The sequence below is a fragment of the Oncorhynchus gorbuscha genome, linkage group LG17, assembly GCF_021184085.1.
Source record: "Oncorhynchus gorbuscha isolate QuinsamMale2020 ecotype Even-year linkage group LG17, OgorEven_v1.0, whole genome shotgun sequence".
Taxonomy (NCBI): domain Eukaryota; kingdom Metazoa; phylum Chordata; class Actinopteri; order Salmoniformes; family Salmonidae; genus Oncorhynchus; species Oncorhynchus gorbuscha.
The window spans coordinates 33897456-33915317 of NC_060189.1; the positions used below are offsets into that span (position 1 = coordinate 33897456).

At 38.6% G+C, this 17862-nt stretch overlaps 1 protein-coding gene across 1 annotated transcript; it reads left to right on the forward strand.

The window, feature by feature from the left end:
* The first annotated feature begins 5495 nt into the window (after nt 1–5495).
* Nucleotides 5496–7887, forward strand: foxg1a (forkhead box G1a). Its single transcript, XM_046309243.1, has one exon. The coding sequence runs from the start codon at nt 5695–5697 to the stop codon at nt 6931–6933; it is 1239 nt and encodes a 412-aa protein (XP_046165199.1). The 5' UTR covers nt 5496–5694; the 3' UTR covers nt 6934–7887.
* Nucleotides 7888–17862: the final 9975 nt, after the last annotated feature.

The following is a 17862-nucleotide window of genomic DNA, read 5'->3' on the forward strand; positions in this document are numbered from 1 at the left end:
TGTTTTCAAACAAATCCATGCCTACACTCAATTTATTATAACGATTAAACTAGTACTTTCAATAAATTATGGTTGTCAGTCTGAGATGAAATTGTAAGCGTTTTGTTTTAGGTTTGAATCTTTTTTTATACGTGAAACATAACCTGATTGGAATTATTGATATAATTCTAGTTTTATGGCCGTAGTTGTGTTCTAAATCAAGGATGGGCAACTTTGGGGGCCACAAAAAACCACACACTCAGTCAGGGCCGGCCCAAGACTTTTGGGGGCCCTAAGCCACATTTAGTTGATGATTACAAGTTTAGATAGCTGGCCGCTAGACTAATTTACCAATCTTAGCGGACATGGGCTAATTGAGTGACTGTCAGTCACCAGGTTTACATGCAACCTTTTTATGCCTGTAAAGTAGGCTACATGTAGGATCAAAAACGACACGACAGACCTGATGGAAATTGAACATTTGTAAACTTTTCAAATGTAAAAAAAGATACTAAATACACTAGACAAGGTAGGTTCTCTTTATGAGTGTAAAATTAATTATATGAGAAATGCTTGGCTGCCTTTTGACAAATAAAAATAATCTCGCTATTGTGTCCATAATAATCTCATCATGTAGGCTATACCTTCTTGGTAAACTTTCCAAATATCGACAAAACTAAATATACTAGACAAGGTGGGATCTTTTTGTGTAGGTAAAAGGAATTATGCAAAAAAGGGCGGTGTCAACTGTTTTATGCACAAATATTGATATAATAACAATCATATTGAAGTAAAACTTGAAGTCACACGATGACATGTTGTGTGGTCCTCCCACTACCATTTGGGAAAGCATACCCTCTATTAGGCGAGAGATTAAATCAGTGGCTAGAGAACATATGCCAATACCAGAGTGGGCACACTCGCTATATTAAGCTAAATTCTCAGTGACAAACCATCAGTAGAGTTGAAAATACGATGGCATGTATTTATTTTTTGCTACATGGGAACTGAGCAGCAAAAGTTATTTTTATGTGCACTATGTAAAAATAAATAAATAAATAAAAAATGCCATTTAGCAGACGCTTTTATCCAAAGCGACTTACAGTCATGTGTGCATACATTCTACGTATGGGTGGTCCCGGGGATCGAACCCACTACCCTGGCGTTACAAGCGCCATGCTCTACCAACTGAGCTACAGAAGGACCATGTCTTCACGCAAAGACATTGACCGGCAACAAGTCAATTTGATGGAAACATCTCTGGTGTATAAATATTTTATTTATGCAGACTTTTTAATATTTGCATGAAAATCTGCCGCCAATTGGATGGAAACCTGGCTACTGACTGACATAACAAGAGAAAAACTTCTGATGCACAACCAAATTGTACCTTGTGTATTCTCCTATTCTAACTCTCAACAGTAAATTCAGACCCCAACTGAGTTCCTAATACAGTACATTCAGCATATTATATATATTAGGAACTCTGTCGGTGTCTCAACTTACTGTTGAGAGTTGAAATAGTAGAATATATAAGGTGCAATTTCGAAATTATATGTGTGTGATATATACATATTTATTTATTTATTTTCGTTTTTGGAAATTGATCCTCTGGCCTACAAAAAGGTTCGCTGCCAGTTGCCCATCCCTGTTCTAACCCATTATTATCACTATGCCATTTGTTTAATGTAGGTTCCCTTATGGAAATACGGTTTCTATAGTATAAGAATAACGTTTTATTTAAGATAGGCCTATATCACTGTAAACCCCAAGGCATGTTTTAACTCAAATACCTCTAGTAAGTTGTACTCAAAGTCAATGAAAAGTCATTATTACTTAAAACGTTAGTATCACAAACTCAAAACTAAATGATAAGTCACACCAACATTATTTTTTAAAAGATATAACAACAACAAAATTTCTGGAATTGTTATTCATATCTGTATTTTTGTATGTACATTTAGTGATTGATTGATTCAATTTTATTCTACACAAAGGTAAAACAATTAAAAACTAATCCAGTCATTTCATTTTTGCGCCTGTTACTGAAATGGGTGTTCCAGTTTAAATGGTTTAGGCTATCCAACAGTTGAACTACCCAGCACTGGCTAGATTCCAATAGGAATTACACATCACTTTGCATGCCAGCATAATGTGATCTACAGTTTCTGGTAAATTTCCCAGGTTTTCCATAAATCCTGGTTGGAAGATTAATATATATATATATATATATTTTAGGAAAGTTTGTGGAATTTTGCAAGCCTACGGCCTGATGTGGCTTGTAAACTATGACTTTCAGGCCACTGTATACCGGGAAATGATTGAAGGAGTGGCTTATAGTGGGGGCGGGAAATGTAAGAGTCCCTTACAAATAAAATGCATTTGTATTACTCATATGAAGCTAGTACTGCTCAGGTCAGCTATTTAAGTTTCTTAACTGAATTTGTTTTAGGTAATCGGTTTACTCAAAATGTTTGTGTAGCCAGAACTTATCCGGATTTACAGTGTAGGCAACCATTGTAAATCAGAGAGTAATAAAGGTGTTTTATCATGCATTAGTTGCAAGAAATGCTACTTTCCTAGTCTTGGCTATTAATCCCCAGCAGAGATTTGCTGTGCATCGGCCCTGTGCATGGGTTATTGTAGTGTGCTATGTTAGAATGTACTATATTTATATTTCTTATGATTCAGACTTGTATTATTCACTTTCAGTTGCACTCCCAAAAGTCATCGTCGTCATCAGTAGCTGCAACATCTCCAACTGTGCTAAACCCTATGATTGTGTTTATTAAAACAAATAGGCCTTCAAACATACACTCAACAAACGATTCGGCACCTAATTTGTAAAGTGTAGAATTTTGATTTGTGATGAAATCGGATGCACGTGCTTGCACACCATGGGCACAGCACATGACTATAATTGTCTTTCATCCTATATTTGAAATATATTTAAAGTATAGGTTACTACTGGTAGTTTTCTACTCATATAAATGGCATTTATTCGTTACATTTATTAAATAATTTATTGGTGGAGTGCAAACTAATTTGCTAGAACAAAATAGAGGATACAAATTGCAGAGATAATACCAGGCGCTCATGACCTTGTTTGTTAACTTGCTGAAAGAAAGCGTTGACAACCAGTCCATTCCTTTTAAGTGATGCGATAAGGCTGTTCAGGAGTATCACATTCTTTGTACAACAGCTAATCTCTGGGATAGTTGGACTCATGACCACCATGAGAATGCAAGACAAACCATCAGATTGCGCATAGATGAGATATGAGCGTTGCTAGTGCTTGTAGGCCTACACAGTCTTTTACAAACCGGAAATGAAATTACAGGACTAAATAAATCGTTTGCACTTGACAATTATTTATCTTACCAAGGGTGTTGTTGAAATTTAACTTACCGATTATATTTGGAAAAATGGGCCTACTCAAATATACTCATCATGCTTTGTCCCATGTTTTTGGCCAGTGTTTCTCCATTGACAAACTATTACATGTCTCTCCAGAAATGTGATAAAAATTAAGTGCGTTAGCATCACTATTGTTATTATTATTATTACGTAGGCTATTGTTGTGGTTATTATTATTGTGGTAATAATAGCAGCCACAAGTATCCATGGTAGCCATTCGTCATAGCACTGTCTTGAATCATCCGTGACTAACCACAAGACGACATATTGTATATCATAACAACATAATGAAATGACCAAAATAGGCTAAATAACATGCTGTTTTTTGTTTCATTGTGTTGTTAAAGGAAAACGAACTATGACTGTTATACAACTATGTGTTATTTTTGGATATCTATGCGTATATGTCATCACTATTTTAACATTTCTTAAAACACATGATGTTGGCTTGACATTTTTAACAAATGCCACTAATATTTACATGAGTGTGCATCAACAGTAGGTCGAGCCAAAAAAAGTCACCTTGTGGGAATTCACGAGGCTCTCTGTTTGTATCTCTCCTTCCCATCAGTTATTTCTCTCCTGTGCGCTTGTGCGCTCTCTGCTTGGTGAATTTGTCCCTGCGTGTGTGTGTGTGTGTGTGTGTGTGTGTGTGTGTGTGTGTGTGTGTGTGTGTGTGTGTGTGTGTGTGTGTGTGTGTGTGTGTGTGTGTGTGTGTGTGTGTGTGCGTGCGTGCGTGCGTGCGCGCGCGCGCGCGCGTGTGTGTGTCGCTCATCCTGACAAATATCCATATGAGTTTACCTTAACACACAAATACAACAACACAAATAGACAGCTATAATATAATAAACTGGCCTGACCTGGAGCTGGTCTGAGCTGAGCTATGTGAAAACCTATGATGTTCAACATTTAGGCTACTCGTTCTCGCAAAGCTGTTACGCACCTGGATTAAAGTAATACATTTGTGTTTGAATATAATATTTCAGATGAAGACAATGGAGGATGGGTTATGACAATTGACTCGAAGGTGCAAAGCTTGTTTCTTGGAGCGTTATGACCACTGGGGACACATATTTGTAGGCTAAATATACTAGTACAGTTCTCCCCTATCGATAAATTCCCACTATGACTGAGAACCCTTCGTAAAGAAAAGGTTTAAACAGTTTTTGTGTTTATAATCCCGGTAATAACGGCTCACCCTTGCTCTCTAAATTGCAACATCCCTTGTTACCTTGTTTCCCGTCATCGTGATTTACTAGTATGGTGATAATTATTCTCATTATAGGCCTAGGTATTATGTAGTAGCCTACCACCAATATGAATACTAGGCCTATAGGCTACTATACTAGGCATACAACTATTAGCAGGAAAGCCTACTACAACTGGTAGGCGAGTTATAGTAAGCCTAACAATTCTACTAATAATGATATGTTTGTGATGTTTGCAACGCCGCATAGCCTATTGGAAAAAATATATGGATTACTTGTCAAAACGGTAACTCCAAACCATTACGCACGAGCGCACGATGGAGATATTTGGCTCCAAGTAGCGGTGGGCCGAGGGTTGAATTTACTTGAGCTCTAAAAAGATGGACCGTAAACAAACATGATTAATTATGAATTAAGTATCTTTAAATACTACCTGCACATTTAATAAGGACCACTGTGCTACTGTGGAGATCTCCATATAAAAATCACAAATTAATGTCCATTCTTTAACGTCTAATCTAATATCAACATTTTAATAGTAGGCTACTTATGCTTGAGACATAAAGTAGTACCTCTCCTCGGTCGCTACAATTATGTGTCCCTCTTGTGTTTATTTCCATGGGAATGTACACAAACTTTTGAAGACGCAGAGATATGTTGAATCAGCAATCTGGAAATATCAAGAGCAGTGAAATGGATTAAGGTTAGCCATATGTGGTATATTTTCTTGGTATGATTTTTGTCCGAGAAAGAAAACCTTTGTTGATGGGGATGAGCCCATTCTGCGTTGCATTGGTGGATGTGTATCCTTGCGCACTTCAGCAACAGCTAAGAACTGCTCTGTGATTGGCTGGAAGGAGGGAGGACGCGTTAATACTTATGGTGCTGTGGTTGGCTCTCAACTGTAAAGGTTCAACCATTTTTTGTTTACATCTTAGTGTCTGTGGCTCCATAATTAATTGTAGCGATCTGTCTCCTATCGATGTGCCGTAAAGAACATGACATAGTTGTTTTTTATTAGCAGAGTTGCAGGCGTAAGAGATTGAGACACAACTGTGCTGCTGCTTGTTGTCATTTTACCTTGCGTGTGATGTTGGATATGGGAGAACGGAAAGAAGTGAAAATGATTCCTAAATCATCGTTCAGTATAAACAGTCTGGTGCCTGAAGCCGTCCAAAGTGACAACCACCACAGAACCGTCCACGAGGAAGAGGAGAAGATTCCTTTACCTACCTTGGTGCAGGACCCAAAGTCGGAGAACATTTGCACCAAAATCGAAAATTCGTCCAATGAAACGACTTGCACTGACGAGAAGGAAAAACAGGAAGAGAAGAAGGATAGCAAAGAGGGGGAGAGCGGTGGGAAAGATGGTGAAAAGAAAAACGGCAAGTACGAGAAACCACCATTTAGCTATAATGCTTTAATTATGATGGCTATTCGGCAGAGTCCGGAGAAACGACTAACTCTGAACGGTATTTACGAGTTCATTATGAAGAATTTCCCCTATTACCGGGAGAACAAGCAGGGTTGGCAGAATTCCATCAGGCATAACCTCAGCCTAAACAAATGTTTTGTTAAAGTCCCGCGGCACTATGATGACCCGGGTAAGGGGAACTACTGGATGCTTGACCCCTCGAGTGACGATGTGTTTATCGGTGGGACAACCGGCAAACTTCGTAGGAGATCGACCACATCCAGGGCAAAGTTGGCTTTTAAGCGAGGCGCTCGCCTTACTTCCACCGGGTTGACCTTTATGGATAGAGCCGGCTCTCTATATTGGCCAATGTCACCGTTTCTTTCGCTTCACCATCCGAGGGCCAGCAGCGCGTTGAGCTACAATGGGACATCGTCGCCATACCCTAGTCATCCTATGTCCTACAGTACAATGTTGACTCAAAACAGTTTGGGGAACAACCATTCTTTCCCTTCTTCCAATGGCCTGAGTGTTGACAGACTTGTGAATGGAGACATTCCCTATGCCACTCATCACCTAACGGCGGCGGCGTTGGCGGCCTCTGTGCCATGTGGTCTATCGGTGCCCTGCTCCGGGACTTACTCTTTAAACCCATGTTCGTCCATAAACCTCCTTGCAGGACAGACAAGTTACTTTTTCCCCCATGTCCCGCATCCATCAATGACCTCCCAGAGCAGCGCTTCGATGGCGGCCAGGGTTGCCTCCTCCTCCTCCTCCCCGCAGGCGCCCTCATCTCTTCCCTGTGAGTCCTTAAGGTCTTCTCTACCAAGTTTCTCTTCTGGACTTTCTGGAGGACTTTCTGATTACTTCACACATCATAATCAAGGGTCAACTTCCAATCCACTTATACACTAACAAAACATCCCACGGGAGCAAGACTGTAAGTGAACATTTTACACCCATTTACATTGTAAAATATATTAAGAAAAGCGAAATTAAACAAAGAGAAAACAAAATGAAAGCAGCCCGAACTGAAGCCCAGGTATTTTTTATTGATATTCTGCATTTATTTCTCTGTACATAATGTAATGTGTCGGGGAGTTGTTTATTATTCCACTGTCAGCAACGTGCAATGTGATACGGGAAAAAAAACGAAGAGAACGTAGTTTTTGGACTGAGGCATTACCTTAGAATGTGTATTTAAATAGTGTCTGCAGATTTGCCTAATTTTAATATTAAGAATCTTGTGATCTAATACCATCACATGAACCACCAGTCTCCATGTTTGCAGTATTATCACGTATCATGAGTGCGCTGGTGGAATATGATTGTTGCAAAGCAATTCAACACTAATTTTAATTGTTTCTTTTCAAATAAATGTGTTTTTAAAATGCAGAATAACCATACCAACCCATGGCTGTTTGTTATTTTGTCCTCTCCCATAATGAACAAAGTAGTAGGCTACTTTATACTGACATTCATTTATATATAGGCTAATATTTTCACAATGTTATACTTTATAGACCAAAGAATGGGTTTAGAAAAAAATACTCGAGAATTTCACTATTCAACACCAGAACAGATTCAGAAGGGGACAAAATGAACGAATGCCTTTTAACTTGTGTTGTGCATATTGTACTGTATGTGGTCACCACCTGGTCACATCCATCTTGTAATTAGTCAAATGTCAATATACCTATTGTAATTATAGGTTAACTTTGCGAACGTGTAACCCGTGTTGAGCAAATGCCTCATAAAAATATGGAGTGATTGTTTATGTCGTCTTTAAATTTCATGGTTGTGATATTGTGGTCTTATTCCCGTGTTTGTCGCTAAAACTGTTTATCGAACAAAATAAAATAATAGGTTACGTCCATATCTGATGAAAGCTTTGTCTTTTTTTCCATTCGTATTACAATAGTAGTACGTTTCGGTTGTTATGTTGTATGTGGTTGTTAATTGGATGGCTGCGCAGGCAACATTGTGCGGGTATAGGACCTATGCCTTTTTCGTTCAGCTTTTGGCTTTGAGAACCAACTGGCACAGAAATGTTTCAGCTTCCTTTGCCTCCCTTATTTTGACCACTTGGTACTTAATATTTGTTAGTTAAAAACAAACCAGTCCTATCCATGTTAAATAAACTACAACCACAAATGGCAAATAGTGTTCTAAAGTGATGAGTAAAAGTTGACACATCTAGTAGTAGGCCTGCATAATGCCGAGACTAATCATGGTCTCGTGCAGGCTGCTTAAGGTTTTGGATACGGTTTGAACGCTTTAACCGCTGTTGTTTGTGTGGTCTTGTATTTGGCCTCCTCCCATCTCATATCTTCTATTTGATGAGTAATGATGTATTAGCTTCGGGGGCATGACTTGTTTAAAAGTGAAGTGTTACGGATTGCAATGCAGACCAGGTCATACATGGTTTCCTTAAGGCACTGTGTTTTAATGTAGCCTACATCAATAATAAGGAAATGCATGACATGTCTACTACGACCTGTGGAATACTTTCCACTTCCTGGTTTCTTTGTTTTTGTTTTTTAAATTCCAAATGATAGTAAGGCCTAATGCAAATGAAACACAACATAAGCGTATAACTTTCAATACTGTGCGGTCAGTAATTTGTTCATTTCCTAAAGACCATCGTGTTAAATGAGTCTGAATGTAATGCAATAACCTTACTGCTTTTCACAATGGACTAGTGCAACTCAATATCTCCTCGCTAGATGTTATCGTTCAGATGTTAAATGGGGTGACCACTCAAAAGACAAAGACCGAATGAGGTAGGGTTAAATCTTGAAGAAATATATCTTCCTAAACTACGGAAATATATAGGTGCTACTAGAAATAATGATACATTTGAAGCAGAAAATGTCGTTTCTCACCCATTTCTAAAATAGTGTTTAGATGTATTCGTAATTTAATAAGACATTTAAAACAGCGAATTCTGTTAATATTCTTATTTCAAGTTTAGGCTAATCCCACAGGGAATATTTAGAATAAAATAAATTGCAACTGGCAAAATAATACTTGTTAGGTTTAAATTGAATATGATTTGTATGCTTATGATTATCACTAGGATTATTCTTTTGTATTTAACCTTTATTTAGCTCGGCAAGTCAGTAGAGTACAGTATTTGTTTATATATCAATATGCGAGTTTTTCGCTTGCCCCTGCCTTCAGTCTTCCTCCTGAGTTTCAGCCACAACAATTAGTAATCAATATACCTGAACCACAGAGGACTCATATTTATGTATTATATTTAGAACAAAGCATCAACTGAAGGATTGCGTGCCAAGCGTTGGTCTTTTATGACTGGGTTGCTTTATGCTGTACTGTGTGGATGATGTAACAGCTAATCAAGGCGGAAATATAGGCTATAGGTTACTGTCTGTCAGCAAAATAGTAGCTATTTTTAAAGTGAAGAACTTCAAGGGATTGGGTAAGGGCGTGGTTGTACCTCATAGCGATAGCATAGCGATTTGAGGACATCCTCCTGCCTTGTAATCTCCCCATATAGGCTATGGTTCAACCCAGCCACCGGCTACTGAAGAGGCCTAGGGCTACTGCAAAGCATATTACCACCGAAAGTGACAAAATGGATTACATATCTAGACCAAAATCTCGACCTTTAGGCCGTGTTAGACAAAATAAACATTTTGAAGTAACCCACAAGGCCTATGCACAATCAACTAAAGAGCCTACGACAAACACACATGTTTTTCTTCAAATGAATGATACCACTGATTTTAGAATAACGCCATATCACACGGAATGACATGGACCTCAAGACATAGAAACCCGCCGCTTAAGGTAGTTAACAAATATACATATTTACGAATATATGTTGACGCAGTCACGTAATGATAACAATTGACTGGGCATTTTTACGCACGTCTACGCACTGATGGGTATAGCGGGCATATATTTGTTGTCCAATAAGACGCTGCATGCACCAAATCCTGCTTTACTGCATGTAACTAACAGCTGTGTGGCAGGGCACGTGCAGTTCACATACTTGATCCTAACCGGCTTCAGTATACACGTAGAGGAGCAATCCCGAGGCTCAGCGCGCACGGGCCTAAACAGACACCCAACTCTCTGACCACAAACATTAACGTCATCAACATGAACAACAAGAGCAACAACAGCCATTGGTGCTGCTGCGTCAGCAGCAATACTAATAATAATAATACTTACTTTAATTGAATTAATTCATTGTCTGTGTGTGTGAAGAAAGCTCGCTTTGGCCATTGTCTAGAATACGGTGTAGGTCTACGACTCGCAGATTGAGGGCGCTAGAATCTTTTCGAAGGCTAGAGCAGATATAATATATCATGCTCTGGGTGTCTTTTTTGATAGCCACCTTAACCCTGCATGGCTAACAATGCGTGCTGTGATGTGGCGAGAAGCGTTAGGGTTATGATAGGGAAGAGCAAGGCTGGAAAAAGTGCAGGCAAAGATATTTTCAGTTATTTATGATTCCCTCCCAGTAATAAACAAAGTAGTAAGGTGCTGGTCAGAGACGTTGATGTAAAAGTCTCAATATTAAGTCAACATCTGTCCATTATATGTAGACCTGTAACATATTTTCAACACATTGGTGAAGTAATTAGTTGTAATAGTATTATTGTTTGTGTTTGTGTGTGTGTGTGTGGGGGGGGGGGGGGTGTACAGGTCGCGGTTAGTTTGTTCAAGCATGTCATGCCAAGGCCCACACCACACCAGAGCGATTAAATGTTGCGGAAAGCTGGTTCAACAAGGCACTTATTTTTTGCGGTAGTCTGGCAAACTTGTCCCCAGCTTGTGAGAAGCAACAGGCTTCCATCAAACAACTAGCCACACAAGCAATAATAAAATATTTGTTGTAGTCTCTGACTGTATTGCTTGGCTAGAGGTTCGTGTGAACGAAGTAGAAAACATTCGACAGATCGTGAATAATCGTTTTAATGAGTGTGTAAAGCGTGCGACTTTGTGCACGGAGGTGTCGGGTTAAACAAACAGCCCCCGTACCCTGACGAAATCCGATTGTGTCATTTCAATTGACGTATTCTTTCCGTAAAACTACAGATCCTACACGGGGCTCCAATCGTATGAAATAACAACTATTTCTTCAACCGATATGATCTCTATTTATTGTTATTTGTAGCCTATTCATGCTCGAACACTTTCTTTCAATAACCTATCGATAGAAAAACAAATAGCTGGCCTCGTCAAAGGGCTACTGGCCCGATTTAGATTTTATAATGCATTTCATTAGGATACAATTATTCGAGTGTGCTTTGAGAGTGCATCTCTGCATGAAAAAAACCTTGTTTTCGTATAGTTTTTTTTGTATAAAGATGAACTCTTCATTTTGCATATTCACTCAATAATGGGTCGTAATTAACGAAAAAAACGTGTGATATCATTTTGTTCCCGCAGGCTACAAGTTAGTTATAGGTTACATCAAAATACATAAATTGCGCTGGAACTTATTCCATAAACTTGACTAAATAAAGGATCGTGTGTGTGTGTGTGTGTGGTTTTGCAAAGTAATTATCTACTTGTGTAATTGACCAGTGAAATGCTGGCATAGCATATCTCAATTGCTAATATTTGTATTATTATAGACGGTTCTTATTATCTGCCTCGAGCAAATATTAAAGTTTTAGCTATAGGCCTATATAACTGCAGATGCCTACAATCATGCGAAACATTATTAGGGATATTGATAGGTGACAGTGACAGAAAGTGGCGTGTGATCACCGCTGGTAGGTTAGTATCCTGTGACCAATATGTTTGTGCACACGCCTGTATTGCTATGCACATGTTGGGGAACATAATGCTGTTGCATACAACCCAGTTTTATGAATTTGTCAACAAGCAGATTCATCCACAAACAATGAATGATTGCTTCGCTTCTGCCTTGTGGAAATTAGAACAATGGGAGGGTTCGTGTTTTGGCTAGGCTATATGTATCCCCGATCAAGCTTCACGTTTAGACTAGGGCCTACTTGACAGATTCATAAGCCTACAAAGTACCAACATTCCTGATTTTATGGTAAGTTTCAAGTTGTATTTGTCACATGCACAAGTAGAGTGAAATGCTTAACTTGCAAGCCTTTCCCAACAATGCAGTAGCCTATTCAATATCAAAATAATCAGACAAATAAAATGAAAACATGAGAAAAAAATAAATTAGAAAGGAATAAAAATGTGTAGGTCTTTAGACGAATTTACTTCAAGTTGATTCACGGTTGAAGACTGTTGGAAGCGTACTTATTGTCAATATTGAGACATTATTATGTCCTTTGATTGATCACGCCGGGCGCTCACCTGAGGCAACTTGTCACACTCATGCGCATGTTGCTGACCTGGTGCTCAAAGTTGATTGTTTAGCTTAAATTTGGCGTAGGAGGTGCATCATCGCAACTTTTATATATTAAGCTATACTAACGTCCGTTGTTGCTTTTGTTTATAACGCTGCCCTATACCCAGGCATATGCATAGACTAAACCTAAACATTTTTAGCAGTGCGACCAAATTCTAACCATAGTCTGAAACATTGGTGCTCGTCTAACTGACAGCGAATACAATGATGGACAGATTTTAAGAACAATTAAGCCTACGAAGCATGAGAGCGATTTTGGAGAACTGTTATTTTACAACTTGGCAAAGCTTGAGGTATAAGGCTATACATGGCCAGGTCCTTTGACATAATCCCGCAGAGTGGTATTCATTCAATAGAGGCCCAAAGACTATTTCAGAGAGTTTTCTTTCTACATAGACGGCATGGTTAAAACCAACATTTGTCTGTTGAACGTGGTCACAGAAGGGGGCACCACCTGGGTGAAGGCAACCAGGTGATGATTGTGTATAATAATAATCATCATAATTGTAATATAGCTTTTGGAATGATCAATGATAATGACAGAATATTTTTTAAATAATCAAATATTTGTTATTATTAGGATATTGTTTCATTTTATTTTGAGGTATTGTATTGTTATTCAATTTGTAAGTCGCTCTGGATAAGAGCGTCTGCTAAATGACTTAAATGTAAATGTAAATGTACTTCACTACTAAATATAATACTAATGTTGATAGTGGGCCATTTCTCTTCTCGCTAAATGTAACTATTATTTTTGTTTAACCCGTGCAATAGGCTACGCGTTCACACATACATTTCATTTGAAGACACCTGGGTATATAGCCTAACCATCAGAAGTGTAGCATATTCACGCGATGGCTTGGATTCCCACCTCTGGTGGTTTCATGTATATCAAACTACATCTATACACTCAGAGCCACAAACCGTTGTGGTTAGCATGGATGTTTCTAAAAATGTAGGCTACAGAAGAAAAAAACATTAAAGATATCGTCGATTTATTAGAGGCATAGTAATAGCGATAGTATGAAATATATTCACTTTATAATTCAATTTGTAGTTTTAATTTCTATATCTTATCTTTAGTTGTTTATATTTTATATTTTCGTTTTGTCAACTTCTGTGAGAGAGAATGATTTGCCTTGCCATGTTTATACTCTGTAGACTTTTAAAATTAATATTTAAAACAATCTAATAATATAGCACATATGTTTATGATGATGATGATTATTATTAGGCCTAGTATTAGTGTAATAGTATACCTATTCCTAGTGGTACTGGTAGTAGACTAGCCCTATACGTGTAATAGTACACAATAGTAGTATCGTGACAGCAGTTGTGACTGAAGCACTCGCACGTTTTGTCTGGTTTCGGTTCCTCATGCGTTGTAAGATGATATTTGGAAACGAATAGCAACTAAACCGGTTCATATGCTACCCCAACCACCGGATAGTTGATATGCCTACAATTTACGGACATTTCTGTCTATATATGCATTGTTATAAATGTCTGAATGAGCTCAGTACAACCACACCTTTACACAATACAACTACTACTGTTGTAACCTCCTCAGCTTCCGAGAACAAGAGTTCCAATTGGTGAAGATGCTTCTGAAGGGTAGGTCTGCAGCAGGCTTTATAGGCCTACTTTGAACAAATATTTTATTTCATACAGTAAAAAGTTTTAATAAACATATTTCTCGTTTTTTTATTACGGTATTTTGAACCATTAGATCCATAGGTCTTGTGTGAAAATCATAGCTTACTGACTGCACCTTTAATGAGGTAGCGGGTGTCGGTCTCTACTGCTGAACAGGCTAGCTAAAACCATTCAAGTTTGAAGTGTCTCAATTCTTTGTTCTTTAAAGTAAAAACGTTTGATATATCTCACACACACACACACACATATATATATATGACAGCGTTATATATATATATATATATATATATATATATATATATATATATATATATATATATATATATATATATATATATATATATATATATATATATATATATATATATATATATATATATACAAGATGGCTATTAAGATGACTATTAAACCCACTATATCTATTGCCACTGGCCCATTATAACGACTAGGCTACTTCATGGCCTATATTCGAGTGACTGGCGCTTTGATGCGTTCTCTATGAGCTACAATACATTTCGAATTGATATCAAGACAGGATGTGAGAGAATATTTTTGCTCTTCATTATCGATATTTAAGAAAAATCAATACATTCGGTTGAATTTCCTCTTGTATGTGTGTTCAAATAGATGTAATTTGTTAAACACTTCCATGATTTTGTTGGACATTTAAACAATGTCATATGAATCTACAGGAATTCAAATATAGGCCCTAGCGTTCGCACATTTTTTTGTTCAGATCGCTTGTGCTAATTAGTTGGAAATTAGATTGCATACAATTATTCATATCCCTTCCACATGTTCAGCGCTGCCTAATTTCCTCCCTTGTTGCGTGTAGAGAGATAGTGGAATGGATTATTCTCCGATGACAAAACAGTCTGCGCGTAATGGCAGGGATTAAATCCGCAAACAAACATAATTAGATTGCTGCTGTATTAAGTTCTAAAATATTTTTCACACATTGGACTCAGTTCTCAGCTTCTCACCCACTTTTCGTTTGACCCCTGAAAAAAGAATGAAGATTTTTTTTTAATCCCGTCTTTTAGGGGTGAGGTAGGTTGTCTGTCAGTGAGGTGTAGGCGACAGTCTGTCTACAAGCCGTAAGATGATCTGGAGAGTGCTGGAGGAAAACGGGCAAGATTCCGGGCTTGCAAGTCGAGATATCGATCTACCTCAACCGCCTAAACAAAGACTCACCTGTTTGCCTTGTTCATACTTTATTTTATGCAGTCTAATGCTTGTTTTGTTTGACTTTTCTTTTATTTCCATGGATCTGAGCTTTGATACACTTTTGGGAGTACATAAACACCGTGTTGTACCTGGACATCCCCATCTCCCGTGGAGCTCCGGTGGTTGAAAGTCAAGACCCCCCCCCCGCCCCCCTCCTCTCTCTCTCTCTCTCCCCCTCTCTCTCTCTCTCTCTCTCTCTCTCTCTCTCTCTCTCTCTCTCTCTCTCTCTCTCTCTCTCTCTCTCTTTTCTCTCGCCAGCCTCACCCACTCCTAGACCGGAACCGAAAATTACTCTTCGTTGTATTTCGAATCAGGTTGGGCATAAAAGTTTTCATTCAGCCGAATAGTGTCCAATAACATCCAACGTGAGATACAACTAACTACTCCATTATGGCCTCCAGTTAATGTTTCATAAATTGGATCCACTAAAGGGGTCGTTTATTATTTATCACCCTTCTCCTTGAGCTGCTTGTTAAACATATCAAGATTAGTTTCTGGGGCTTGTATGACTATTCAGCCCCAGTAGTGGCGCGCAGATCCCTCCATTCACCATTGACCACTCCTTTAAAACAGTTACAATATGACAGTGTTATGTGTTGTGGTGGAGTGTTTGTTCTGAATTTCATTTTTAAATAAATAATCAACAGTCAGCGATGCTCCATAAAGCAAGGATATTGCGTTTCCAAACCGTTAGAGATGGAAAGATGATCAAAAACGGTTGATAGTGCCTACCAAGACGATACATGTGAGTCTATAGTCTCAAATATGAGTCTATACTTTAAAAAAAATCATAAAATATATTGGGAGATCGCATTCCCACCTGAAGCCATTACAGAAATCACGTCTATAAATTGAAATGCGGATATCCACTCTCTTACGCACCATTACGCTCGGACTCAAATACCCACTCCAACAACATGAGGCGGGGAGTCAAAAAATCTCGATTTCTATTTTAATTTCAGCGTTCTTATGACAAACGTTGTGATTGCATGACAGATTGAATTAACCCCTGTGTTATGCAGACCTGGCATATCCTGCTGACATTTTGCACTCCCACACCGGAGTAATAGCGGGCTAACTTCTTTAGCTGCTGTGTTTTAACAGGTTGGGTCATTGCGTGCTCTGGTGATCTATAAGCCAGCATTATAGATCCGTAAAGTGGATATCACATGTAGCCTATTAGTGCCAATGGTGAGGGTAATACGTCTAGCCTTAGAATGAGGGAAAACCCTCTCCACCAAACACACTCAATTATTATTTCCTAAGTGGATTTGAACCGTAATTAATATTCTCATCAATACACGGCATGAAGTATACTGATGGCTGCATCTTGATCAAGTAGTATGCACTCTGGGTAGAGTTATAGTGGGAGTGTGTGTGTGTACGTGTACGTGTAAGTGCGTGTAAAGGGCTGTTGTGCTGTGCATGGGCATAAGTTGTGTTATGTGGAAACAGGAGTGTTTGGGGTGCCCTCTTCCTGACCTGAGCCCTTGGCGCTCTAATAGTCTGTGCATGAGCCCGTGACTCTCTGCATAGTTTTCACTACTCATCCCTCCCTGCCTGACTGAGTGCGTGCTTGAGAGAGATATATTTGGGATTTCATGTTCAATTAAAAGCATTAAAGTAATACATGCACTTATACAAACAATAAACAAGCAATTATGCAAAGAATATGGTATAATTGTCTGTACATTTGCGATGCAGGCTATAATCAAAACAAGTCACTTCATAGAACATCTATGTTATTGTTAACATCATTAGGACTTTTGTTTTGGATGAAAAAACACTGTATGAAATAAAAACATCAACTGAAATGTGTATTATTTTATTTGAACAAGTAATACAACAACTAACATATTGGCACACTGTTTCAATACTCCAGCACCCGCCCCTATCTAGGATGACTGCATTTAACCTTTTCCCAAAATGTTTTATGAGATTTAAAAACACACTTGGGAGAGATCTTAGACCATTCCTCCATCCACAATCTTTCCAGATCCTTAATATCCTTTGTCTGCGAGTTTTCAATGGTGTTCAAGTCCAGAGACTGAGATGGCCATTGCAAAATGTTGATTTTTGTGGTCAATTAACCATTTCTTTGTGGATTTTGTTGCTTGTTGGCACCCCTAAAGAAGATCCACTTGCAGCCAAGTTTCAGCCTCCTGGCAAAGGCAACCAGGTTTTGGCTAAATAGTCCTGGTACTTGGTTGAGTTCATGATGCCGTTGACCTTAACAAGGGCCGCAGGGCCAGTGGAAGCAAATCAGCCCCATAACATCAAAGATCCACCACCATGTTGCATAGTAGGTATGAGGTTCTATTCTGTATATTCATGCATCTTTTGAGGCCAAACCCACCGCTGGTGTGGGTGGCCAAATAGCTCTCTTTTTGTCTCATCTGACCATAGCACCCAGTTCCAAAACGTTCCAATACAACCTGCCAATGCCGTTTAGCAAACTCCAGTCTTTTATATTTGTTTGTTGCTCTCAATTAAAGGCTTTTTTTTATGGCAACCAAGATGACCCCAAGATACGACCAAGTTCTGTAATTCTCCCACTGTGGCCCTTGGACTTTTCTTTGCATCCTGAA